The sequence below is a fragment of the Cervus canadensis genome, chromosome 1 (assembly GCF_019320065.1).
Source record: "Cervus canadensis isolate Bull #8, Minnesota chromosome 1, ASM1932006v1, whole genome shotgun sequence".
Taxonomy (NCBI): domain Eukaryota; kingdom Metazoa; phylum Chordata; class Mammalia; order Artiodactyla; family Cervidae; genus Cervus; species Cervus canadensis.
In genome coordinates this window covers 65,778,584-65,804,849 of record NC_057386.1, presented here as the reverse complement: position 1 = coordinate 65,804,849, position 26,266 = coordinate 65,778,584, and the positions used below count along the sequence as shown (strand labels likewise).

Sequence of the window (26,266 nt, the reverse complement as noted above, 5' to 3'; positions counted from 1 at the left end):
AGATTCTACCTCACATGCTAAAATAAAGCAAACCATTTAGAATTTTTTTTAATAGAGGTAATCAATTGTTCTCGCACCACTTGTTGACATGTGCACTTTCCCCCCGGACCTGTATCGCCAGCTCCTTCACAGTGCCTGACGGACTGTGCACGATGTGCTCAGACGCTCATTCGTACCCAGCTCTTTGTGACCCTATGGGCTGGAGCTGGCCAGGTTCCTCTGTCCATGAGATTCTCCTGGCGAGAATACTGGAGCCGGGGAGCCATTTCCTCCATCGGGGATCTTCCCGACCCAGGGATAGAACCCACATCTCTAATGTCCCCTGCATTAGCAGGCAGGTCCTATATACCACTCTCGCCACCTGGGAAGCCCATGTGTATCTTTGCTGGGCTCTCCCTTCTGTTCCCTCGACCTCTTTCTCCACTGACAAAACAGTCTTAATCGCTTGCAAGAGTGCATCTCCCAGTTTGGATCTTCAAAGTTGGTTATTCTTATTCCTCCTGATAAATTTTAGAAAATTTTATTTTTGTCTAATTTTTAAATAATTTTTGTGAATTTTACTGAAATTCCATCAAACTTTATAAACAGATATCAAAGGCTTTAAAAAAGACTAAGATTAAAATGATAATTTCTGAGAAATAGATTAAGGGTTCTCTGTTTTGCTGCCTTCTTATTTTTCTGCTATAAATTATTTCCTTGCAGTACGTAAAACATTTAAGACAAAGTAGCTTATTTTTCAGTTGCCATAAGTCATCGGGACCTATTATTCAGACCTGCTGGGGTGGTAAAAAAAAGTTCCTAATTTTCCATTGCTGGCACTGATTACTACAGGGCTTAACTTTCTTTATTATCTTTAGCTCCTACTTCCCTCTCAATTAGTTTCCCAACTGCCATTCCATAGTACATTTTTCTAGATGTTATTAGTACCTGTGTCTGGGAAAGGAAGTTATAAATTCAGACAAATTTAAAAAATCCTCTGTAATAAGTTTCTGACTTGGAGCTTTATAATGCATTTCAGTATATCAAAGACCCTCAGTAAAGAAATATGTCTAATTTTGTTAACTCACCATTTTCAAATTTTTGCATGCAGTAATTGTTTACTTTTTACATACTGATTAATATCCTACAAAGAAAGTTCCACGGACATCAATTTGGGAAATGGTATATTTAAACTAACAAGGAAAAGACAAGAATTCAGATATTTCTGACTTCTACAAAACAAACCAATCAAAAAGCACCCAGCAAGCCTCTCTGAAATGCTTAAGTGACGCTTTTTTTAGCTTGGGGTCTTAGTGTTGACCTATACCTAATAAAACTTTTCCTTTAACTTGACAAAAGTTTTACTTTCCTTTTTATTTCAGCACTGAAATGAAAGAGCAGGCAGCCGTCCCAGATTTATTCACCTCTCACTGTGAAAGCTATAGGAGTATTTGGCCTTATAAAAACACAAACCAAAGAAATGCATCTCTCTTATGCATGCTGGGCATTGAGCCCATGTTCTTGCTGCCAAGTGGCCTGAGGAGAACCAAAAAGCACACCAAAATTAAGTGACTTTTGTTTATATTTTCTCCCCTCTGCCCTGTTGATGCAGCAGGCATTAATCTGGTTGATGGACTGGCAGGGTGGCCCTGCTCAACTAAGGACAGCAGGGGAAGCGCAGGTCACTGCCAGTCTCGGCAGACGCCTCAGACAGAGGACATTGGCCTTTCCTGGAAAACGCTTCTTTCTTATAGGGTGTACTCCTCGCTGCTGTAGTGACAAGCACTTAACAGCACTCATGGGCAAGCTTTTGAGAGTCAGGCTCTTTCCAGTCAGCAAGGAAAAATATTGGCATTCCTTGTCTCTCTTTGAACTACATCTGATGTTTATTCCAACATTTGTTTATTAAGTGCTTACTGTGAACCAGGCATGTGCTAATTGCTAGGGTTACCAAGACCAGTCTCACAGTCCTGGAGAGCCTGAAAGTATAAATTAGAGGTTGGAGGCCAAGCACCACAAGCACTGCCTGAAGTAGAACTAGGACGACTCGGATCCTGACGTGACCGATGGGGAATGTAAATCCCAAACAATGGGCACTCTGTGCTCCACAAAGCTGGAGACCTTCCCTTGTTTTCTGTTGTGTCCTGAGCCTGGATTAGGGTCTCTCAACAAATATTGTTGACTATTGAATGAGCACGGGCTGGAGCCGTCTAGAATCATGATTCTGTGCATGAAACTTCTCCATTTTATCCCCTCCACTAGCTTGTCCAGTTTTTCCTTGACAGTGTCCCCCACAGATGCCATTCCATCCTTGACCTGCTACATCTGGAAATCCTTCCTCACATTTTGCAGAAATCTACTCTCTCAACTTTGTACCCACAGATGTATATTTTACCCCCAGGACAACACAGAACATATAGAACAATTCCCTCCACTGTACTGTGTATGCTTAGTTGCTCAGTCATGTCCAACTCTCTGTGACCCCGTGGACTGTGGCCCGCCAGGTTCCTCTGTCCATGGGGATTCTCCAGGCTAGAATCCTGGAGTGGGTTGCCATCCCCTTCTCCAGATTCCCTCCTCTATTACTTCTTGTTGTGAAAATTTCAAGTCTACAGAAAAGCTAAAGGAATAGTACAGTGAACATCCATATATACGTTTCATCTATTCACCAATTATTAATATTTTCCTGTATTTACTGTTATATCTCTGTTTTTTAATGTTCATGAATTATTTGAGAGTATGCTGTAAACATAAGCCTGTGTCGCCTCTAATATATCTGCTTACATCTCCTAAGAATAAGGACATTCTCTCACATAACAGCTTTCCTATATACACCTAATCAGAAATATTAACAAAAAAATCTAAAATAAGGTTCATATTTAAATTTTCTTAATTATCCCCAAAGCATTTTTTTTTTAATCTAAGATTTTAAAATTCCAGATTAAAAAAAACAACAACAACAACCATAGTCTTTTAAAATCTAAAATATCTTTTTAGCCTTTTTGTATGTTTCATATTACCTTTTCTTGGCCAGGGTTCCTATTACATAAATGACATCTATGTGCACTGGAGTCACAGAATGTCAGGCTGTCTCACCCGAGAGCGAGACAGATGGTGACAGGTATACAAGTTGGCCACTTGATCAACAATGTGATTACCAGAGCTCTTCATTGACAAAGGTACATTTTTCCTTTTATAATTAAAAACTTAAGTATTTCTTCTTCTACATGGATTTAAAAAAAATCACTGTTAGAATCTATTGTCATTTAAAATTTTTGCTACTCGAATTGCCCGATTTGGCCAATGGGAGCCTCTTGAAGCTGCCTCCTAGGTCTTTTTGACATGACCCCAATGGTTGAGCACTTCCTACCTTCCTATCAGTAGGGTCCAGGCTTACCCGGACTTTCCCTTTCCCAGGATCTGGAATTAGCTATTCCTCCGAGGCTCCCTGGTTCTTCCTAGCAATTGGGAGCTAATGCTGGGAACAGCAATTATGAGAACAATTTTGCTAGTCTCTTCTACAGCCCTTCAGGTGTTTGAATCCAGTTATTTCTGTCTTATACCCCTTCCCAAACTTCCAAACCATGGCTAACTTCTCCCAGTTCCTTAAACAAGTCTTTCTGTGACTTAGCTTTGACTTCTACCCAGCTCTTCTCTTTCACTTCCCCTCTCCCAACAACTCAGCTGTGGTCTTCTATCCCAGTGGTTCCCAACCTGGCTCTCCATCAGACTCACTCGCCACTTCTTTAATATACAGATTCCCATGATCTCCTCACTCCACATCCACGGAATGAGAATCTCTGGAGTAGATCATAGGATTCTGCCTTTAAGTACCTCAAGTAATATCGACAAAGCCAGTTCTACGCACACTTCAATTTCTCAAAGCCTTGTGGGCCCAGAATTGAATAGCATATAAAAAGTGTGGTCTAGAGCTATCACTTTTCTTATACTGGACATTCTAGGTCTTTCAGCATAATTAAATCAATGCTGACATTTTGGGAGGCGGTGGAGGCAACAACATAAAATTTTTGACTCTTAATGAATGGATTTATTTATTTATTTTGTTCTTGTTGGCTATGCTGTGGAGTTTGAGGGATTTCAGTTCACTATCAGGGACTGAACCTGGGCCATGGCAGTGAAAGCCCAGAATCCTAACCCCTAGGCCACCAGGGAACTCCCCTCATGATGAATTTATGAAGAATTAAATCCTCAAGGTTTTTTCAAAAATATTGCTAAGTCACCTCTCCCCTACTGCTTCACGCTCCATTGATCTTTTAGCCATAGGGGTAAGGATTTACATTTGTTCCAATTAAAACTCATATTGCTTAATTCAATCAAACCTTCAGTATGTCAGGATCCTGATTTTATCATCCTAAGTATTTTTTACCCTTTCAACTTTATGTCCCTCACAGTCAAGCATGCTGTCAAAGTCCTCTTACATTCTTTTTTTCTATTATTTTTTAAGTATTAAAAAAATCACTTACATCCTTTTCTGTGATTATGGCTATCTAACTGTACGTGTTTGTCAAAACTCATAGAATCATACACCAAAAAGAGTGAATTTTAATGTATGTGAATTATACTCCTTCCCCAAAAAAACACCTCACATCCCAAGTACTTAGCTGTATTTTCCTCCCAGATTAGATCTCAGTAACTTACTCTGATTGACAATCTCTGCAAAATGTACTGGAGCTTCCCTGGTGCTTCAGATGGTAAAGACTCTGTCTGCACTGCAGGAGATCTGGGTTCGACCCCTGGGTTGGGGAGATCCCCTGGAGAAGGAAATGGCAACCCACTCAAGTATTCTTGCCTGGAGAATTCCATGGACAGAGGAGTCTGGTGGGTTACAATCCAAGGGGTCTCAAAGAGTCAGACACGACTAAGTGACTAATAACACTATCACAATATAAAATGCAAAGAAAAAGTGATGAAATGTGGAATAAGGTGAAAATGATACTAAAAAGTTACAATCCTTCACAGAACTAGGTTAAGAAAATAAAAAAAGATCTGTCATTCTTGCCTAGAGAGTGGAAGTTAGACAATTTTCCACATATAAGTTTGACAAGTGTTAGTTGCTCAGTTATGTCCAACTCCTTGTGATCCCAGGGACTGTACCCCCCAGGCCTCTCTGCCCATGGGATTCTCCAGGAAAGAATACTGGAGTGGGTTTCCATTCCCTTCTCCAGGGGATTTTCCCAACCCAGAGATTGAACCCGGGTCTCCCACATTGCAGGCAGATTCTTTATCATCTGAGCTACCACCATCCCATATGTATACAAGGATTTCAAAAAACACTCTTCAGTGTTGGTGAAGATCTCATAAGACACACTTCTCAGCATGAATAAGAGGCTGAAGGGATAGAATCTTCCTGGCCATTCAAAAATATCTAGTGAGAACTTAAAGAATTCAACTGGAATATATATATATATATATATATACTGATAAGCTCTAGGAAGAATTAATTACATCAAATTTTTAGCAGTAGCCTGCCATTTCCAGTTGATGAAAGACACTGTTTTCTTAAATGATTTCCACTTTAAAAAATAATTTTTAAATTTCTATAAACCCATGCTAGCTTTATACATAATTAGAAAAAAAAAAGCAGTACATGTTTATAAAAATACCAATTAAAGAAAGTGGAGGGAAATAAACCACAAAAGAAAAGAAACAGGGATAAAATAATTTTCTGTGAAAATATACCTGTCACTGACACAAATTCTCAAAATAAAACATGTCTTCCAGGTAGTCAGTACTTTTTAAAGAATGTTTGTTCTGAGAATGAACAGTATTTCCCTTGTGACGCCTGAGGGCCATGGAAGATTCAAATATACAGTGTTTCAAAAAGGTACACTTGCACTTCTTCCAAATAATATTTCCTAAAAGAGAAGCTATATACAGAGTTATTAAATACTATAACTATAAATTCATACCTTGAAGAACGATGCTCTGGTTTATTTCGTTCGTTTCGATCTGTAAAGAAAGAAGACAATTACATTTTTAAAATGCTCTTTAGAAGTCTTAGAAAAGAAGTTCTTAAATACCAGCTGCCATACCATCAGATTTCACAAAGGACTGTTCAAAGGTTGCTGTGTCTTCCCCTACATAAGGCTCTCCTTCAGAGTTGAGAGGATTTGTCTGACAGAGGAGTTATGAAAGATACAAAGAAGGACAGGCATATAAAGTTTTTACAGTTTGTTAAAAATCATCTACTTAGAAAATATATCATTACATGTATTATTTCATTTTCAAAGATCTTTGCTGTTTTAAACACTTTGCTAAAACCAAAACAAGTTTAGCTAAGGAAAGAAAGTAAGGAAACTGAAAAGCCACAAATTACTCAGCTCAAAAAAATCATTCCATGAATCATGGTTGGCAAAAGCTTCTAACAGGATGGGGAGGGGAAAGAAATGAGCAGTCAGCTACATCTGCAAATACACTGAGACCAGTACAGCCTCCTCCTTAACTCTCTATCACCCAGAACTTTTCAGAAGTTGGATTTCCATGTTTCACAGAAAATTGGGTCTAAAGGGCTACAGGGCGGTGGTTCTCGACCAGGGGCGATTCTGCTCCTCCTCCCCAAGGGGACACCTGGCAACGCCAGGAAATAGTCTCTGGTTGTCACAGTTCAGGAGGAAGGAGATACTGGCGTCTGGTGGGCAGAGACCAGGGATGCTACTAACCACTACGACAAAGAATAATCTCACCAAAAATGTCAACAGTGTTAAAATGGAGAAATCCTGCTACAGAATAAGAGGCCAAAGCCTAGCTGCTAGACATTTTTAAAAGCGCCTCTACATACTACTCTAAAATGTGCTTCATCAACCTGAAGACTATTATATATAAGAGAAAGAACCACAAAACCCACAGGTTGTCCTTTTTTTTTTTGACTAATGATTTTTCCTTCAGTACGTGCTTAAAAATAAATGAAGTAGCAAGATAGCAGTGTTAATGAAAAACTAACAACAGAAAGCAATGGGTAAAAAAAAAAAAAAAAAAAGAAGAAGAAAGTAAGCAACGGGTAAAACCACAATAAAATCTTATAGAATGACTTTTAAAAATCCTATGCAAGATTATCAAAAGGTAGTTTTTGAAACTATCTTCTGAATTAACACTAACATGATATGATTTAGTGGCTAAACAAAGATTAGACTGGAATCCTTTCTTCCCCCCTTAATTTTACTGCTGATGCAGCAGCATAAAGATAACGAAAACATTCTCTAAAAATTCTGAAGAAATTTTATGAGAAAATTATGGAAGAAAATGAATCAGATTTACATAGTTAAATACAAATTCTTTCTGAATGGGTACTTAATAAAAAAAAAATGTCTTTTTAAACCAAGGAGTTAGCACACAGGAAGATACTGTCCTCTGAAAAGCTGACAAGGAGAAAGACCCACAATAAAACATATTTGTTTAGCTAAGGCTCTCCCAAACACATGAGGTTAATACGCTTCTGGTTCCAATTTCTCTACACAGTGACTTAGTGTTACTGCCACTTTTAAAACTTTTAATTTAACTTAGTTTACCCCTCCTCTAAATAAAAATCTAGTTTTTCATTTGTTGAGTACTACAAAATTTCAAGTCACGAATACAGCGCACACGTTAAACCATTTTTTACTGTTCCTCTTCAGCTTTTAGCCTGTTAGTTTTGCTAACAAAAGTAAAGCATACTGTCTCAAAGTAAAGCCAGAAACTAGATGCACATCAGCTATCCTCATAACAAAGTGATAGCTCTTACCTGTAACTATGATGAGCTAAGTCTGCCCGTAATACAATTTGCTGTGGCTGGTGTCTTAGTTTTCATACAGCTCATTTAGGCACGTAATAGCGAATTCCCCTACACATCTTCCTAGTCATACAACACACAGGAGGAGGGGAGAAACAGAGTCACAATGCATGTAAACAAGACTCAGCCTCCAGGGTTCCCTCCAGGGCCTGTTCTGATTGGCAGATGTGCTGTGATCAGTCTGCACAGCTGGAATGCAGCCATTCAGGAAGCAAATGGCTCATAGTTCTCCTTCATTCTTGCTTAAAACAGGAAATTCTACCAACATTCTAATACTTTCTGCTCTAAGAAAATACAAATACCTTCCCACTGTACTTCCCTGTGGAGAAGTAATTAAAATTGGAGAAGATAACTTGATAATCTGTTGGAGGACATTTTAAACGTTTCCTCCCAAATTCACTCTTAGTGTACACATGTTACATTTCCACATAAATATGCATACACAGTGCTTATAATATGTTACTCTTAAGACCCATATATTTGATAATTTGAGGGTAAGGGTAAATGATCCATTACTTAAAGTATTCCCCCATCTTGGCTCTTGGCAATGGAAAACAAATTAAGATTCATGTTCTTGGCTTCAGCTTTTTTCTTAAAATACACAAATAACTGGACTTCACATTTTTTCCATAAGCCATCTTTTAGCTTGAAAACATATAAATATATACTGTGTGCATGTTGTGTGTCTGCATTTTACTATACTTATTTTAAGCAAAGTAATTCTCATGACAGCCGACACTATTGTGTAATTGTCAAGAAATACATTAGTGTTAATGCTGAATTTCTGGCAAAATAATAAGTGGTTATTTTGATCCAAAAGCTGAGACTGAACAAAACAAAGCACTGAGGGTAGATTCAGAATCTGGATCTTGCCAATGATAATAAAACATTTGGATTAAAATTCCCTTAAGAAAAATGAGAACAGATCTATAGCAAACATGGACACTTCATCTTGACTACATACAGTGCTTTAAGCGTATGGTTTCTATTTATTTCAAATCAAGTATTCTTTGGCATATTCCCCCCAATTTTTCAGAGTTCTTAGTTTTAAATAATTATGAGAGAAAATACTTGCAAAGGCTTCCCAAATCTTTACATACTTAGATAATTTACTAGTCCAAAGCTTCACCATTTCCACAAAGAAAAGAGCTATGGAAAATAAGAATGGCCTTTTTCAATTATGGGTTTCTCAGGGTATATGCCCAGTAGTGGGATTGCTGGGTCATATGGTAGTTTTATTCCTAATTTTTGAAGAAATCTCCATATTGTTCTCCCTAGTGGCTGCATCAATGTACATTTCCAACAACAGTGCAAGAGGGTTCCCTTCTCTCCACACCCTCTCCAGTTTTTATTGTTTGTAGATTTTTTTTTTTTGAAGATAGCCATTCTGACCAGTGTGAGGTGATACCCCATTGTAGTTTTGATTTTCATTGGCAGAAGCCAACACAATATTACAAAGCAACTATCCTCAATTAAAAATAAATTCAAAAAAAGAATGGCCTAACTCTAAAATTTAGTTACCCAACGCTGCACATTTCCTGTGGACAATGCACTAGCTCCAGGGGCCCAGGTTGGCATGGCTGGATGGCTGTGTGAAAGTGTGCAGCTTTGTAGGTTTAAGTCACTCACTCTCTCTCACACACACACACATACACGCCATGCAAGAGACAGAGAGACCTTAGACTTCCTGCTCCCACTCATCTGAGGAAATGGAAGAACACCCTGAAAGAACAACAAAGGCAGAACATAGGCAGAACTGGTGCAAAGGGTGTTCAAGACTCTGTATGTGTGGGTCTTGTAGGGACAACTGAGGAGACAATGGGCAAGAGAGCCAAGAGTCAGGACAGGCTGGGAAGCTTCCACCGGTCTGAGAGCTCCAGATGACCAAATCTTCCTGCCATGATGACTCCTGGTCCTAAGTAATCTGGACATTCAGGATCCCAATGTTTATATATTTATATGGTATACCACCACTGTAGAAATAGGCCCTTATACTGGCAGGGACAGCTTTTTGGAAATGGAGAGACAGATTCTACTACTGCTAATTATTCAGGGTGATTCTGAATCTAATAGTATAACATTTTGAAATGAATATAACAAAAATGCAGATGTCCTCTTTTGCTTTGATTAAAAGAAGAATAGCCAACTCAGAACTTAGTAGAATCTACTCTAAGAAATGTGGGCTTTGAGAATCTGGCTCTAATCAATTAACTAGAGAGAAAAATCAAACCCCATTGGGTCAGGACTTATATTACTAGCTCAAGTGGGCAACAAAAGATCCTAGGTCATTCTTTGAAATTTGTGGGAAGACTCAGTCCCCAGGAGTGAAAATACACTGACACACTCAAAACAGAGTAGGAATCTCTCTTGTATTTCATACTGGAGTGCTAATATCTCTCTTTAGAATGACTATTATCTGTGAAGGGATTCCGCATCAGACTTCCAAGCATTACTTACACACTCCAGCTTGGAAGTATATATGAATACTTTATGTTATTTTAAAGAATGATCAATGCCAGTCAGTATTAACTGAAAGATCTACATGTTCTGAAGAAGAATTCTTTGCACCTTATGGCAAACAGAATAAATAAAACACTGAATTCCTCCATGAGAAGAGAGAAGATACTCAGGGTTCACAAATCTTACTCTAATGACTCTTTAAAAGATGGCAAAACTGGTTCTCCTCAATAGTACATGGATGGAATTTTACATATCTCAGATGAGAGTTTCAGAGGCTTTCCTAAAATCTTTAAATGCCATTTCCTGAGAAAATGACAAATATGTTTACTAGGAATGAATCCAGGATTCATTATACAAATTACTGACACCAGCTAACACCTAGTCACCTCCTCTTTCTAATTAAAATTCCACACTTTGTTCAGGTGTACTTCCAAACTGATTTTTAGCCACTTTTGAGACTCCCACAGTGACTAATATCAGTTCACTTCAGTACAGTTCAGTTGCTCAGTCCTGTCTGGCTCTTTGAGACGGCATGGACTGCAGCACACCAGGCCTCCCTGTCCATCACCAACTCCCGGAGTTTACTCAAACTCAGTTCCATTCAGTCAGTGATACCATCCAATCATCTCATCCTCTGTTGCCCACTTCTCATCCTGCCTTCAATCTTTCCCATAATCAGGGTGTTTTCAAATGAGTCAGTTCTTCACATCAGGTGGCCAATGTATTGGAGTTTTAGCTTCAACATCAGTCCTTCCAATGAACACCCATGACTGATTTCCTGTAGGACAGACTGGTTGGATCTCCCTGCAGCCCAAGGGACTCTCAAGAGTCTTCTCCAACACCACAGTTCAAAAGCATCAATTCTTCAGTGCTCAGCTTTCTTTATAGTCCGACTCTCACATCCATACATGACTACTGGGAAGCCTATAGCCTTGACTAGATGGACCTTTGTTGGCAAAGTAATGTCTCTGCTTTTTAATATGCTGTCTAGGTTGGTCATAACTTTCCTTCCAAGGAGCAAGTGTCTTTTAATTTCATGGCTGCAGTCACCATCTGCAGTGTATTTGGAGTCCCCCAAAATAGTCTGTCACCGTTTCCTCTGTTTCCCCATCTATTTGCCATGAAGTGACGGGACCGGATGCCATGATCTTAGTTTTCTGAATGTTGAGTTTTAAGCCAACTTTTTCACTCTCCTCTTTCATTTTCATCAAGAGGCTCTTTAGTTCTTCTTCACTTTCTGCCATAAGAGTGGTGTCATCTGCATATCTGAGGTTATTGATATATTTCTCCTGGCAATCTTGATTTCAGCTTGTGCTTCATCCAGCCCAGCATTTCTCATGATGTACTCTGCATAGAAGTTAAATAAGCAGGGTGACAGTATACAGCCTTGACGTACTCCTTTCCTGATTTGGAACCAGTCTGTTGTTCCATGTCCAGTTCTAACTGTTGCTTCCTGACCTGCATACAGATTTCTCAAGAGGCAGGTCAAGTGGTCTGGGGTATTCCCATCTCTTTCAGAATTTTCCACAGTTGTTGTGGTCCACACAGTCAAAGACTTTGGCATAGTCAATAAAGCAGAAATAGATGTTTTTCTGGAACTCTGTTGCTTTTTTGATAATCCAACAGATGTTGGCAATTTGATCTCTGGTTCATCTGCCTTTTCTAAAAGCAGCTTGAATATCTGGAAGTTCACGATTCATGTACTGTTGAAGCCTGACTTGGAGAATTTTGAGCATTACTTTGTTAGCATGTGAGATGAGTGCAATTGTGAGGATTCTTTGCACTAGAATAGTAGTTTGAGCAATCTTTGGCATTGCCTTTCTCTGGGATTGGAAGGAAAACTGACTTTTTCCCATCCTGTGGCCACTGCTGAGTTTTCAAATTTGCTGGCATATTGAGTGTAGCACTTTCACAGCATCGTCTTTTAGGATTTGAAATAGCTCAACTGGAACTCCATCACCTCCACTAGCTTTGCTCGTAGTGATGCTTCCTAAGGCCCACTTCACTTCGCATGCCAGGATGTGTGGCTCTACCTGAGTGATCACACTGTTGTGATTATCTGGGTCATGAAGATCTTTTTTTTTTGTACAGTTCTTCTCTGCATTCTTGCCACCTCTTCTTAATATCTTCTGCTTATTTTAGGTCCATACTATTGTGCCCATCTTTGCATGAAATGTTCCCTTGGTATCTCTAATTTTCTTGAAAAGATCTCTAGTCTTTCCCATTCTATTGTTTTCCTCTATTTCTTTGCATTGATTGTTGACAAAGCCTTTCTTACCTCTTCGTGCTATTCTTTGGAACTCTGCATTCAAATGAGTATATCTTTCCTTTTCTCCTTTGCCTTTTGCTTCTCTCCTATTCACCGCTATTTGTAAGTGACTAGTATATTGTTCTTTTAAATGGTAAACTTTCAATACATATACTGGGTTGGCCAAAAAAGTTGGTTTGTATTTTTCTGTAACAGCTTATGAAAAACCCAAATGAGCTTTTTGGCCAACCCAATGTATCTGTTGTTCTTGAACTGAAGAAAGTTACTAGTCTCTTAATCCAAGGAATGAAAGACTTTTGTGAGTGATGTTTACACAGCACTGCCCATGCTTCTGTGGATAAGTGGAAAAGTCTGATTGACAGCACTGCCAATACTGACGCCTTTCATTAATTCTAATTATTAAATGCCTCAACTCATGCAAAGGCAGCACACTAATCACAGGGAGGGGGAATCAGAGACAGAAGGGAAGTTTTGTCAACATATGAGTTAGGCTTCAGTAAAGAAGCAGACTGCCTCTGGAATCTGTTTTCTCCTTCCCATGCCCATTGCTTTTGCCTACATTTCAGGTTATGATCAGCACTTGCCTGGATGGTGATGTCTTGACTCAATTTTTGGTTCCTGTCTCATCCTCTCCAATTCAGGTGTATTGCTTGGCCAGATAAATCCATGCCTTAGAAAAATTACAAATCACTATGTGCCCTAGATCCTGAGAGAATTCTATGAGGTAATAACAGATGCATCCTTAGAACCTTGCCTGTGCATTCTGAGTACTCAGTAAATGTCAGCTGCCATCTATGGTTAAAAAGACAGCTATTAACTAGAACTAGTGACTAGTACTATTAACAAATAGCTGACTAGTAAGGAGCAGCTGCTGCGCTTTGCTGGAGCAGCCGTGAACAGATATCCCATGTCCAAGGTAAGAGAAACCTAGTAAGATGGTAGGCACTGAGAAAGGGCATCAGAAGGCAGACATACTGAAACCACAATCACAGAAAACTAACCAATCTAAACACATGGACCACAGCCTTGTCTAACTCAATGAAACTAAGCCATGCTGTGTAGGGCCACCCAAAATGGACGGGTCATGGTGGACAGTTCTGACAAAATGAGGTCCACTGGAGAAGGGAATGATAAACCACTTCAGTATTCTTCCCTTGAGAACCCCATGAACAGTATGAAAACGCAAAAAGATAGAACACTGAAAGATGAACTCCCCAGGTCGGTAGAATAACTCCAGAAAGAATGAAGAGATGGAGACAAAGCAAAAACAACACCCAGTTGTGGATGTGACTGGTGATGAAAGCAAGGTCTGATGCTGTAAAGAGCAATATTGCATAGGAACCTGGAATGTTAGGTCCATGAATCAAGGCAAATTGGAAGTGGTCAAACAGGAGATGGCAAGGGTGAATGTTGACATTTAAGGAATCAGTGAACTAAAATGGACTGGAATGGGTGAATTTAACTCAAATTATATCTACTACTGTGTGCAAGAATCCCTTAGAAGAAATGGAGTAGTCATCATAGTCAACAAGAGAGTCTGAAGTGCAGTACTTGGATGTACTCTCAAAAATGATAGAATGATCTCTGTTCATTTCCAAGGCAAACCATTTAATATCACGGTAACCCAAGTCTATGCCCCGACCAGTAATGCTGTAGAAGCTGAAGTTGAAGGGTTCTATGAAGACTTACAAGACCTTTTAGAACTAATACCCAAAAAAGATGTCCTTTTCATTACAGGGGACTGGAATGCAAAAGTAGGAAGTCAAGAAACAGCTGGAGTAACAGGCAAATTTGGCCTGGGAGTACAGAATGAAGCAGGGCAAAGGCTAATAGAGTTCTGCCAAGAGAATGCACTGGTCATAGCAAACACCCTCTTCCAACAACACAAGAGAAGACCCTACACGTGGACATCACCAGATGGCCAACACCGAAATCAGATTGATTATATTCTTTGCAGCCAAAGATGGAGAAGCTCTATACAGTCAGGAAAAACAAGACCGGGAGCTGACTGTGGCTCAGGTCATGAACTCCTTATTGCCAAATTCAGACTTAAATTGAAGAAAGTAGGGAAAACCACTAAACCATTCAGGTATGACCTAATCAAATCCCTTAGGATTATACAGTGGAAGTGAGAAATAGATTTAAGGGATTAGATCTGATAGACAGAGTGCCTAATGAACTATGAACAGAGGTTCGTGACATTGTACAGGAGACAGGGATAAAGACCATCCCCAAGAAAAAGAAATGCAAAAAAGCAAAATGGTTGTCTGAGGAGGCCTTAAAAATAGCTGTGAAAAGAAGAGAAGCCAAAAGCAAAGGAGAAAAGGAAAGATATACCCATTTGAATGCAGAGTTCCAAAGAATAGCAAGGAGAGATAAGAAAGCCTTCCTCAGTGATCAATCCAAAGAAATAGAGGAAAACAGTAGAATGGGAAAGACTAGTGATCTCTTCAAGAAAATTAGAGATACCAAGGGAACATTTCATGCAAACATGGGCTTAATAAAGGACAGAAATGGTATGGACCTAACAGAAGCAGAAGATATTAAGAAGAGGTGGCAAGAATACACAGAAGAACTGTACAAATAAGATCTTCACAACCCAGATGATTACGATGGTGTGATCACTCACCTAGAGCCAGACATCCTGGAAAGTGAAGTTAAGTGGGTCTTAGGAAGCATCACTACAAACAAAGCTAGTGGAGGTAATGGAATTCCAGTAGAGCTGTTTCAAATCCTAAAAGATGATGCTGTGAAAGTGCTGCACTCAATATGCCAGCAAATTTGGAAAACTCAGCAGTGGCCACAGGACTAGAAAAGATCAGTTTTCCTTCTAATCCCAAAGAAAGGCAATGCCAAGGAATGTTCAAACTACCACACAATTGCACTCACCTCATACACTAGCAAAGTAATGCTCAAAATTCTCCAAGCCAGGCTTCAGCAATACGTGAACCATGAACTTCCAGATGTTCAAGCTGCTTTTAGAAAAGGCAGATGAACCAGAGATCAAATTGCCAACATTCACTGGATCATGGAAAAAGCAATAGAGTTCCAGAAAAATATCTATTTCTACTTTATTGGCTACGCCAAAGCCTTTGACTGTGTGGATCATAAAAAACTGTGGAAAATTCTTAAAAGATCTGGGCATACCAGACCACCTGACCTGCCTCTTGAGAAATCTGTATGCAGGTCAGGAAGCAACAGTTAGAACTGGACATGGAACAACAGACTGGTTCCAAATCAGGAAAGGAGTATGTCAAGGCTGTATACTGTCACCCTTTTAACTTCTATGCAGAGTACATCATGAGAAATGCTGGGCTGAAGGAAGCACAAGCTGTAATCAAGATTGCTGGGAGAAATATCAATAACCTCAGATATGCAGATGACACCACTCTTATGGCAGAAAGTGAAGAAGAGCTAAAGAGCCTCTTGATGAAAGTGAAAGAGGAGAGTGAAAAAGGTGGCTTAAAACTCAACATTCAGAAAACTAAGATCATGGCATCTGGTCCCATCACTTCATGGCAAATAGATGGGGAAACAGTGGAAACAGTGACAGACTTTATTTTGGGGGCTCCAAATACACTGCAGATGGTGACTGCAGCCATGAAATTAAAAGACACTTGCTCCTTGGAAGGAAAGTTATGACCAACCTAGACAGCATGTTAAAAAGCAGAGACATTACTTTGCCAACAAAGGTCCATCTAGTCAAGGCTATAGGCTTCCCAGTAGTCATGTATGGATGTGAGAGTCGGACTATAAAGAAAGCTGAGCACTGAAGAATTGATGCTTTTGAACTGTGGTGTTGGAGAAGACTCTTGAGAGTCCCTTGGACTGCAAGGAGATCCAACCAGTCCATCCTAAAGGAGATCAGTCCTGGGTGTTCATTGGAAGGACTGATGTTGAAGCTTAAACTCCAATACTTTGGCCACCTGATGCGAACAGCTGACTCATTTGAAAACACCCTGATTATGGGAAAGATTGAAGGCGGGATGAGAAGGGGATGGCAGATGATGAGATAGTTGGATGGCATCACCAACTCAATGGACATGAGTTTGAGTAAACTCCGGGAGTTGGTGATGGACAGGGAGGCCTGGCCTGCTATGGTCCATGGAGTCGCGAAGAGTCGGAGATGACTGAGCAACTGAACTGAACTGAGTGACTGGTACTGAACATTAGTGATTACATAAGTTACCTAACCTCTCTAAACCTCAGTTTTCTCATCTACACATGGGAAAGAATTTTATCTTCATAGAGTTTTTGTGCAGATAAATGAACTAAAAGGTATAAGGAGCTTAGCTCAGTATCTGGAACACAAACTTGATGACTCTAATTCTGTTATGACTATTCTTACTGTCTTCCATGCCTGGCTCAAGGACTACCTTCTTCATGAAACCACCCGTGACTCTTCTTTCTCTTCAGCATTTTTGTATTCGTTTTCTATCACTGATGCTGAAGCTGAAGCTACAATACTTTGGCTACCTGATGTGAAGGGTCGACTCATTAGAAAAGACCCTGATGCTGATAAAGACTGAAGGCAGGAGGAGAAGGGGATGACAGACAACGAGATAGTTGGATGGCATCGCTGACTCAATGCACATGAGTTTGAGCAAGCTCTGGGAGATGGAGAAGGGCAGAGAAGCCAGACAAGCTGCAGTTCATGGGGCTGCAAAGATTTGGAGATGACTGAGCGGCTAAGCAACAACAAGAACAACAATCACTGCTGTAAGAAATTAACTTAAAACTTGGTGGCTTAAAACAACAAAGATGTATTTATTATCTTACAGAAAGTTATAATAGGTTTTACTAGGCTAAAATCGAGGTGTGTGCCTGGCTATATTCCGTCTGGAGTTTCTAGGGGTGTGTCAGTTTCCCTGCCCTTTTAAACTTCTTGGGGTCACCTGCATTCCCTGGGCTTGTGGTCCCTTCCTCCAACAATGTAGCATCTTTAAATCTCTGACTTCTTCTGTCTCCCTTTTCCAATGTATAGATTCCTTATTATTGATTACATTGGGCCTTCTGGGATAATCCGAAATAACGTTACCTCAAGATCAATGGATAAGGAACCTTGTTCTTCTTTGTCATGCGATATAACAGTCACAGGTTTTGGGGATTAGACCATGACATCTTCAAGGGGGGAGCATCATTCTGCCTAACACATCCTAACAGAACTCTTATACAAGCTCTACCATTCACTTGACATTGAGCAATACCAAATAATGCTGTATTATTATTTAGTATCAGGCATGTTCTACCACCTTTCAGTGTGGATGATGACAGTAGGACTCAGACTCTGCTTCACAGTCACCCTCTGCAAATGTCTGTTGATAACAGTAACATCCAAAGCCCTCTCAATTCCTTCTGCCTGCATCCTTCAGGCTATAGTTGGCTCCTTGATATATCTGACATTGCTAAAAAAAAAAATGTGTCTCCTTAAAATTCCCATTTTAAATTCCCAGGTGGCGCTAGTGGTAAAGAATCTGCCTGCCAATGCAGGAGATGTAAGAGAAGTGGGTTAGATCCCTGGGTTGGGAAGACACCCTGGAGAAGGAAATGGGAACGCACTCCACTATTCTTGCTGGGAAAAATCCATGGGCAGAGGAACCTGGTGGGCTATAGACCGTGGGGTCACACAAAGAGTCAGACACGACTGAGCACACACACAGAAGTCCCATAATTTTTACACCCTAGTGGTTTGAGTCATCTCTGCACTAAAATGACCCACATTTGGTCTATTCTTTTGTCTCAAAGTAGCTCTCACCAAACCAAACTCCACACACAAGATGAAAACCTACACAGCACATTTGAACTGGAAGAAGAATCAGCTATTTGATAACAGGCTGCTACTTCTTTTTAATAATTCTTCCTTCAAATAGTTCAACAATTTTGATTGTTGAGCACAACTCACTACTTTTTCTGATTTTTATGTCAGTTTCAGAGGTGAAAATTGGAGCCACCATCCACACTGCCCCTTTTCACCCCAAAGTGAATTCGGCAGAAATGTTAGGAAGATGGGCATTTCATCAGTGCCACTAGGGCCTGGGAGGAAGGCGACGAGGGGAGCAGATGGAAGCAGGCTTCACAGCAAGGTGTCCTTAACCCTCACTGCTGCTCCCACCACAAGCTCCCTACTGAGTCTCTTAGTAATTACTTTCATAACTCTTCTTGTTACAGAATCTCACTTTTTTCAGCAAGTGAAACTTGTGATTTAAGAAGGGATAAAGAGACCTTTTAGTTAAGTATAAATCTCTATTCCCCCTACTGCCAAATTAAAAATATTAGACCCATATTTAAAATACTAGGGGCACTCCTATGGGCTTTTCTAAAGGAGGTGTAAATTTTACCTGGAATAAGATATGCTTCAAGAAAGGTAACCTGAGGAAGTGACCCAATAACAGGGATTGCTTTCAATATTTCCCAATTTATTAATATAAAAACCTCTAGGGTAGTTACAAAGCATATTAGTACCTCAAAGGCTCTAAAAAATCTTGCAATTCACATTTGTGTTTACCTTTGTTTAACTAGCATTTCCCAAACTGATTTTAGGGTGAAACGTTTCTTACAAAATCAGACTTGATATCTGGTGCCTTAGTATGACCAGTGTTATCTCATTATCACCATGCCCTCCTCTGGGAAGCCGAGGTTCCTTTACAAAGTTAGTATTTGCAGCTCTGTGTCCAGCACCACGTTTGACATGTGGGTGGCACTTCTCTAATGAATTGAACTCCAGCTGGGATAGGGCCAGCACGATACCCAAACAGGTTAAACCCTGATCTTTGAAGATTATATTAAATGTGTCCTTTCTTTAACCCCATCACTTATTTATCTTTGACTTTGCATTGTTTGGATTAATTTGTGCATTTTAGAATTAAAGGTTCCACAGAAAGAGGTGAGTGCATGTAGTGCCTCTGGGTCTCTACTAATGGGTGGCAGCCATGATGGGAAATCAACTGCTATTTCACGATGACAACCTAGAGAGAGGTTAAGAGCACTCTAGATCAGATGGGCCTTATTTTGAGTTCTTGATCCACTGTTTACTACCTGAATGACCTTAGGAAGGTAGTAGCCTTTGTAAGTCTCAGCATCCATGTCTGTAAAAGGTGGGAAAATCACCATAGTAGCACGCATCTCATCATACTGAATGAGGATTAAATGAAGAGATGCATATTAAGGATGGTGTGGTGGCTGAACATGATAAATGCTCAATAAATGTTCACTACTATGATGATAATGTGAGGGATACACAATATTCACAGGGTTCATAATATTGTGGGTAGAATTATCCAAAAGGTAATCATCCTTTGTCCAATATGGATTATTTTAATTCTGTAGGATTTTTTGCTGGCCTATTACTGGTCAAGAGGGCAGGAATGTACTAATAAATAATTTCCAAGTCTTCCCTCATCCAGCAGCTCCAGTTTCTTTCCCTTCCCCCTTCTTTTGAACCAAGGGCTACTATGAAAAATTAATAAATATGATTTTCACTTTTTTTCATTTTCCCATTGCAGCCTCTGACAGAAGTGATAAATAAGCCCTAAAAGTAAGCAGCAGAAGGGAGAGAAAGAACTAAAAGGCAGACAGAGGTAGTTCCTTCAGGATGAAAACCTGTGCCCACCAAGGATCACCACTCCTCCATCCTTCCGTCTTTTCCAGTTAAAGTTCATTCTGAGGGTGTTAAGCCCTCAAAGTCATTTTCTGAGACTCAAGAATTCTAATATGAATTTCCTGAGGAGTATGAATGAGTGATGTAAAGAAAGAAACTAAATAGATTAAATACAGATACTGTATCTGTTTCTGAAATTATTGAAATCTGCTTCCATATTTTAGGATGGTATGGATTTCTTTCACAAGCATCCAGAAAACAAAGATTAAATGTGTTATTTCAAGTTATCAAAGGATAGGTAACATCTCTAACCATAGGTTGCTTTTTCAGCTATTAGGGTAAAAATAAAGATGATTTTTCCTCCCTTTAAGGACTGCTGCTGCTGCAGCTGCTGCTAAGTCGCTTCAGTCGTGTCAGACTCTCTGAAAACCCATAGACAGCAGCCCACCAGGCTCCCCCATCCCTGGGATTCTCCAGGCAAGAATGCTGGAGTGGGTTGCCATTTCCTTCTCCAATGCATGAAAGTGAAAAGTGAAAGTGAAGTCGCTCAGTCGTGCCCGACTCTTCTCCACCCCATGGACTGTAGCCTACCAGGCTCCTCTGTCCATGGGATTTTCCAGGCAAGAGTACTGGAGTGGGTTGCCATTTCCTTCTCCACCCTTTAATGGCAAAAGGTCCAATCTCACAGCTCCCCTTCCTTTAGTTCAGGATGATTTTGAAGATGTCGCAACAAGGTTTTACCTTTCTAGAACTGACTCTGCAAAGTGAGCAAATAACAGAAACCACTGTAACCAAGAGAATCCATTACCTGGGGAAGCAGGAAACAAAGGGAAGATCACACTATCCAAATAGCAGGCACATCACTCTGGTGAGCGAACCTCCTACATAGCTGAGAAGTTTCTAATCTGAATCTTCAAACAGATTTTTATCCACAGTGGGGGAGTCTTGGCCTCTTATCTGAAATGATGAAAAAGGTCAGGCCACATCCAAGCCTTGCCACATCACCTTACAGAAGGGTAGAGAATGTATTCTCTGCACAACAGCACGTGGCTTCTTGCAAGTTCCAGCCTACCTGGCTCCTTCCTCTCCATTCCGTTAACAAGCTGCCACCCACACCAGCACCTCCAAAGTGCTGCCAGGACACAAACAAGGAGCATGCCCAGGAGCCTTCTCTGCTCTTCAGCTGTGTGGCTCAGTTCTTACTATTCACAGTTCTCAACACACATGACCTTCGGGTGAGAGGAAGCTCCAGAGGCACCTGCCATCTCTGCTTGAAGCCTTAGGTTTCCCACGGGCAGAAATAATGCTTCCCCTCCTCTGCCACCAATAGACATAGTGCCCCGGACCTGCTGGCACTTAGCACATTTTGACTCACGTTATAATTCTAATCAGAAGATATGGTACATACATAAAAGGGAACATTACTCAGCCATAAAAGGGAACAAAACTGGATCATTTGTAGAGATGTGGACGGACACACAGAGTGAAGCAGTCAGAAAAATAAATACCATATATTAAGGCATATGTGTAGAACCTAGAAAATGGTACAGATGAACCTCTTTGCAGAGCAGGAATAGAGATGCAGATGTAGAGAATGGACCTGTGGACACAGCAGTGGAAGGAGAGGGAGGCATGAGTTGAGAGAGTAGCATGGACACATATCCACTACCATGTGTAAAATAGATAGCTAGTGAGAAACTGCTATACGACATAGGGAGCTCAGGGCTTCTCTGGTGACTCAGCAATGCAGGAGATGTGGGTTTAATCCCTGGGTCAGGAAGATTCCCGGAGAATTCCCTACCCACACCAGTATTCTTGCCTGGGAAATCCCCTGGCAGGCGACAGCCCATGGAATTGCAAGAATCAGACAATGACTTGGGAGCTAAACAACAGGGAGCTCAGCTCGGTGCTCTGTGAAGACCGAGAGGGTGAGGTGGGGACAGGATGGGAGGAGGGCGATATTTGTGTACATAAAATTGACTCATGCTCTAATACAGCAGAAACTAACACCATATTGCAAAGCAATTACACTCCAATTAAAAAAAACAAAATCAATAAAAACTGCCCATGTATGTCTTCATGCTCTGAGTTCCTCCAGGACAAGGCCTTGTATACCCTGTAATGCCTGGCAGAGCCACTTACACACAGGAGGTATCTGTCACTGAATACACTGCTATGAAACCTCCCCAACACCTCTGCAAACTGGACAGGCTTTGTGTTGCTTTGTGGTTTTTTTGGAGGGGGCAGCAGGCAACAGCTGTTATTAATTCATAGAGACGAGATTGTGAGTTACCATGGGAAGGCTTCAAATAATTTTGATTTGGAATGGAAGCATTTTGAAGTGCTACTTCAGAACTGCAGAATTAGTAGAAACATATTCATATGATTAAAAATGCACTGCTTAAAGTTGGGGTGGGGAGGCAATACAATTATCACAAAAAAGCACAGGAAGCTGCACAAAGGGCTCATTTCTGTGGGTCCCAGGTCACAAAAACAACTGAGATCCATTCGAGAACTGGCTATTAGTATGCCAACACCACCACCAATGACAGCTGTTACTCATCTCAGTTCAGTTAAGTTGCTCAGTAGTGTCTGACTCTTTGCGACCCCAGCATGCCGGGCCTCCCTGTCCATCACCAACGCCCAGAGTTTACTCAAACTCACGTCCATTGAGTCGGTGATGCCATCCAACCATCTCATCCTCTGTTGTGCCCTTCTCCTCCGGCCTTCAAGCTTTCCCAGCATCAGGGTCTTTTCCAGTGAGTCAGTTCTTTGCATCAGGTGGCCAAAGTATTGGAGTTTCAGTTTCAGCATCAGTCCTTCCAGTGAATATTCAGGGTTGATTTTCTTTAGGATGGACTTGTTGGATCTCCTTGCAGTCCAAGGGACTCTCAAGAGTCTTCTCCAACACCACAGTTCAAAAGCATCAATTCTTTGGCCCTCAGCCTTCTTCATAGTCCAAGTCTCACATCCATACATGACTACTGGAAAAACCATAGCTTTGACTAAACAGACCTTTGTTGGCAAAGTAATGTCTCTGCTTTTTTTTTTTTAATGTCTCTGCTTTTTAATATGCTGTCCAGGTTGGTCATAGCTTTTCTTCCAAGGAGCAAGTGTCTTTTAATTTCATGGCTGCAGTCACTGTCTGCAGTGACTTTGGAGCCCAAAAGAATAAAGTCTCTCACTGTTTCCATTGTTTCCCCATCTGTTTGCCATGAAGTCATAGGACCAGATGCCATGATATTAGTTTTCTGAATGCTGAGTTTTAAGCCAACTTTTTCACTCTCCTCTTTCACTTTCATCAAAAGGCTCTTTAGTTCTTTGTTTTCTGCCATAAGGGTGGGTGTCATCTGCATATCTGAGGTTATTGATATTTCTCCCAGCAATCTTGATTCCAGCTTGTGCTTCTTCCAGCCCAGCGTTTCTCATGATGTACTCTGCATATAAGTTAAATAAGCAGGGTGACAATATACAACCTTGACATACTCCTTTTCCTATTTGGAATCAGTCTGTTGTTCCATGTCAAGTTCTAACTGTTGCTTCTTGACCTGCATACAGATTTCTCAAGAGGCAGGTCAGGTGGTCTGGTATGCCCAGCTCTTTTAAGAATTTTCCACAGTTTATTGTGATCCACACAGTCAAAGGCTTTGGCACAGTCAATAAAGCAGAAGTAGATATTTTTCTGGAATTCTCTTGCTTTTTCGATGATCCAGTGGATATTGGCAATTTGATCTCTGGTTCCTCTGCCTTTTCTAAATCCAGCTTGAACATCTGGAAGTTCACGGTTCACATACTGTTGAAGACTGGCTTGGAGAATTTTGAGCATTACTTTGCTAGTGTGTGAGATGAGTGCAATTGTGTGGTAGTTTGAGCATTCTTTGGCATTGCCTTTCTTTGGAATTGAAATGAAAACTGACCTTTTCTAGTCCTGTGGCCACTGCTGAGTTTTCCAAATTTGCTGGCATATTGAGTGTAGCACTTTCACAGCATCATCTTTTAGGATTTGAAATAACTCTACTGGGATTCCATCACCTCCACTAGCTTTGTTTGTAGTGATGCTTCCTAAGACCCACTTGACTTTGCATTCCAGGATGTCTGGCTCTAGGTGAGTGATCACATCATCATGATTATCTGTGTTTACTATGTTAGAGGCGTTCTTAATACATTCTTGCTTAATCTTCACAGAAGTCCCATCATGCAAGTCTTTCCCATACTACTAATGAGAAAACAGTCTCAGAGAAGCTAGTTAAACAAAAAAGGAGTACAAGTTTTCAACCTGGATTTGAAGAACCCCAAAGTCCCTGCTCTTCCCACCACATCAGAAGGCTGGCAGTCCCACGTGTTTGATGAACTACACAGTAAATGTGCAGAAATACTGTTTACCGCAAGCCATGCTTATATTTCAGCATCAGACAGTGTATTGTTTAGAGACTGAATCCAGGGCCTCAAATCCTTCCAACTGTTTCTGAGGGGTTTTCTTCAGCTCCATAAAACATACAAACACCCTCTAATAAATTGCTAAGAATACAGAAGATTTTGACTTGGGCGTCTTATAACAAGATGTCTGAGCTGCGCAAATAATTTCTATTCAGTACCTAGTGCTCTCAATAATCTTAAGCTAGTAACATTAAATTTATAGGCTCAACGGAGTATGGACATAATGGTAGGGACAATTCATTTTAAAATGAACAGACAGTGAGACAAGTGTGAATGCTGTTGGAACACTGTCTGTCGTTAATACCTTTGTTGTTAATTCCTGTACCGTCAGAGTGAAAGTTTTGAAAGAGAACAAAGTGACTGCAGAGGATTACAGTAAGCCCCCTACATTTGAACCTTCACGTTGTGAACTTTCAAAGGTGTGAGTGTGCGCTGGCATGTCCAATCATGACAGTCAGCTCATGTGTCTGGCGTGCGCGGTCACACACGCGCACCCTCTACAAGCGTCTGTGCTGTCGCCTACGTCACTGTGCAGTCCTGTGTAGAGCACGTGGTACACTGCCTGTAGCTCAGGCCCAGTATGTCTGGGAGCAAGCGTAAGAGCATCAGTGATGTACCAGGTACTACTGTACTTTTCAAGTTACTATACTGTAAGATAATGTATAGCTTAAATGTTTTGGGGATTTCCCTGATGGTACAGTGAATAAGAATCTGCCTGCCCATGCAGAGGACATGGGTTCGATCCCCAGTCTGGGAAGAGTTCACAGGCCACGGAGCAACTAAAGGCCGTGCGCCACAACTGCCTAGATGTGCTTCACAACAAGAGAAGCCACTGCAGGGAGAGCCTGGGCATCACTCGGAAGAGCAGCCCCGCTCACGCAACCAGAGAAAGCCTGGGTGTAGCCACGAAGACCTAGAGCAACCAAAAGCAAATAACTATTTCTAAAGGTTTTACATTTTGTGTTTGTTTTTATGTATTATTCGTGTGAAAAGTATTATAAACCTATTACAGTGCAGTACTGTATAACACATTATGTTAGGTGGGCGCCTAGGCTAATCTTGTTCGATACTTACAAACAAACTGGACTAATGAACACACTCTCAGAATGGAACTTGTCCATATGCAGGAGATTTACTGTGGTATAATTTTATAGGATACCAATCTGGATTGTGGTTGATTTTCTTTTCAAATACAGTTATCCACCTTTTTATTGCAATGCAAAGTCCATTCTTAATGACAGCTAAAACACACAACACTGGGGGATGAGGAGGAAGAACTGTAACATACTGATACATAAGCCATGAACCAGAAATTGGCTCTGGGACAGCTTCTGTATCATTTATACACACCAGACCTTCAGATATCTTAGGTTTGCCTGTCACCACTACACCACTCCATACCTAGACTCAGCGACACAGGGTGAAATACATTTGTTTGCAACATTCATAAATTAACTCATGTACCACAGGCAATTAAAAATTAAGCTTAAGAAACAGAGTGATCATCTAGTCAGGAAACAACCAATTATATCCAGTAGCCAGTCAAGGCTTTCCTTTTGAGCTAAAGGCAGAAAACTGCTGTCCACACAAAGTTGGTGATCAGCCTGGGAAGATTCCCTGTGAAGGACCTGGGGCTTGAGAGGGAAAAAGACTAGAGTTTAAGGTAATTTATGACTGATGGTAACTTCAGTCCCAGAAATTTAGAGATGAAGAAGAAAGACAGGTCCTAGAGGGAAAA

The 26,266-nt window shown here is 40.6% G+C and overlaps 1 protein-coding gene across 8 annotated transcripts in view; it reads right to left on the bottom strand.

The window, feature by feature from the left end:
* SH3D19 (SH3 domain containing 19) overlaps positions 1-26,266 on the bottom strand; it is a 196,786-nt gene that overhangs the window by 97,280 nt on the left and 73,240 nt on the right. For 4 of the 8 annotated variants that reach the window (XM_043484650.1, XM_043484637.1, XM_043484644.1 and 1 more), the window contains exon 2: positions 5,910-5,949. In XM_043484650.1, coding sequence (XP_043340585.1) covers positions 5,910-5,949 — 40 coding nt within the window. Of the gene's footprint in view, positions 1-5,909; positions 5,950-6,032; positions 6,310-7,717; positions 7,902-26,266 lie in introns of those variants that run through there. The other 4 variants (XM_043484656.1, XM_043484670.1, XM_043484662.1 and 1 more) reach the window with 4 other exon arrangements.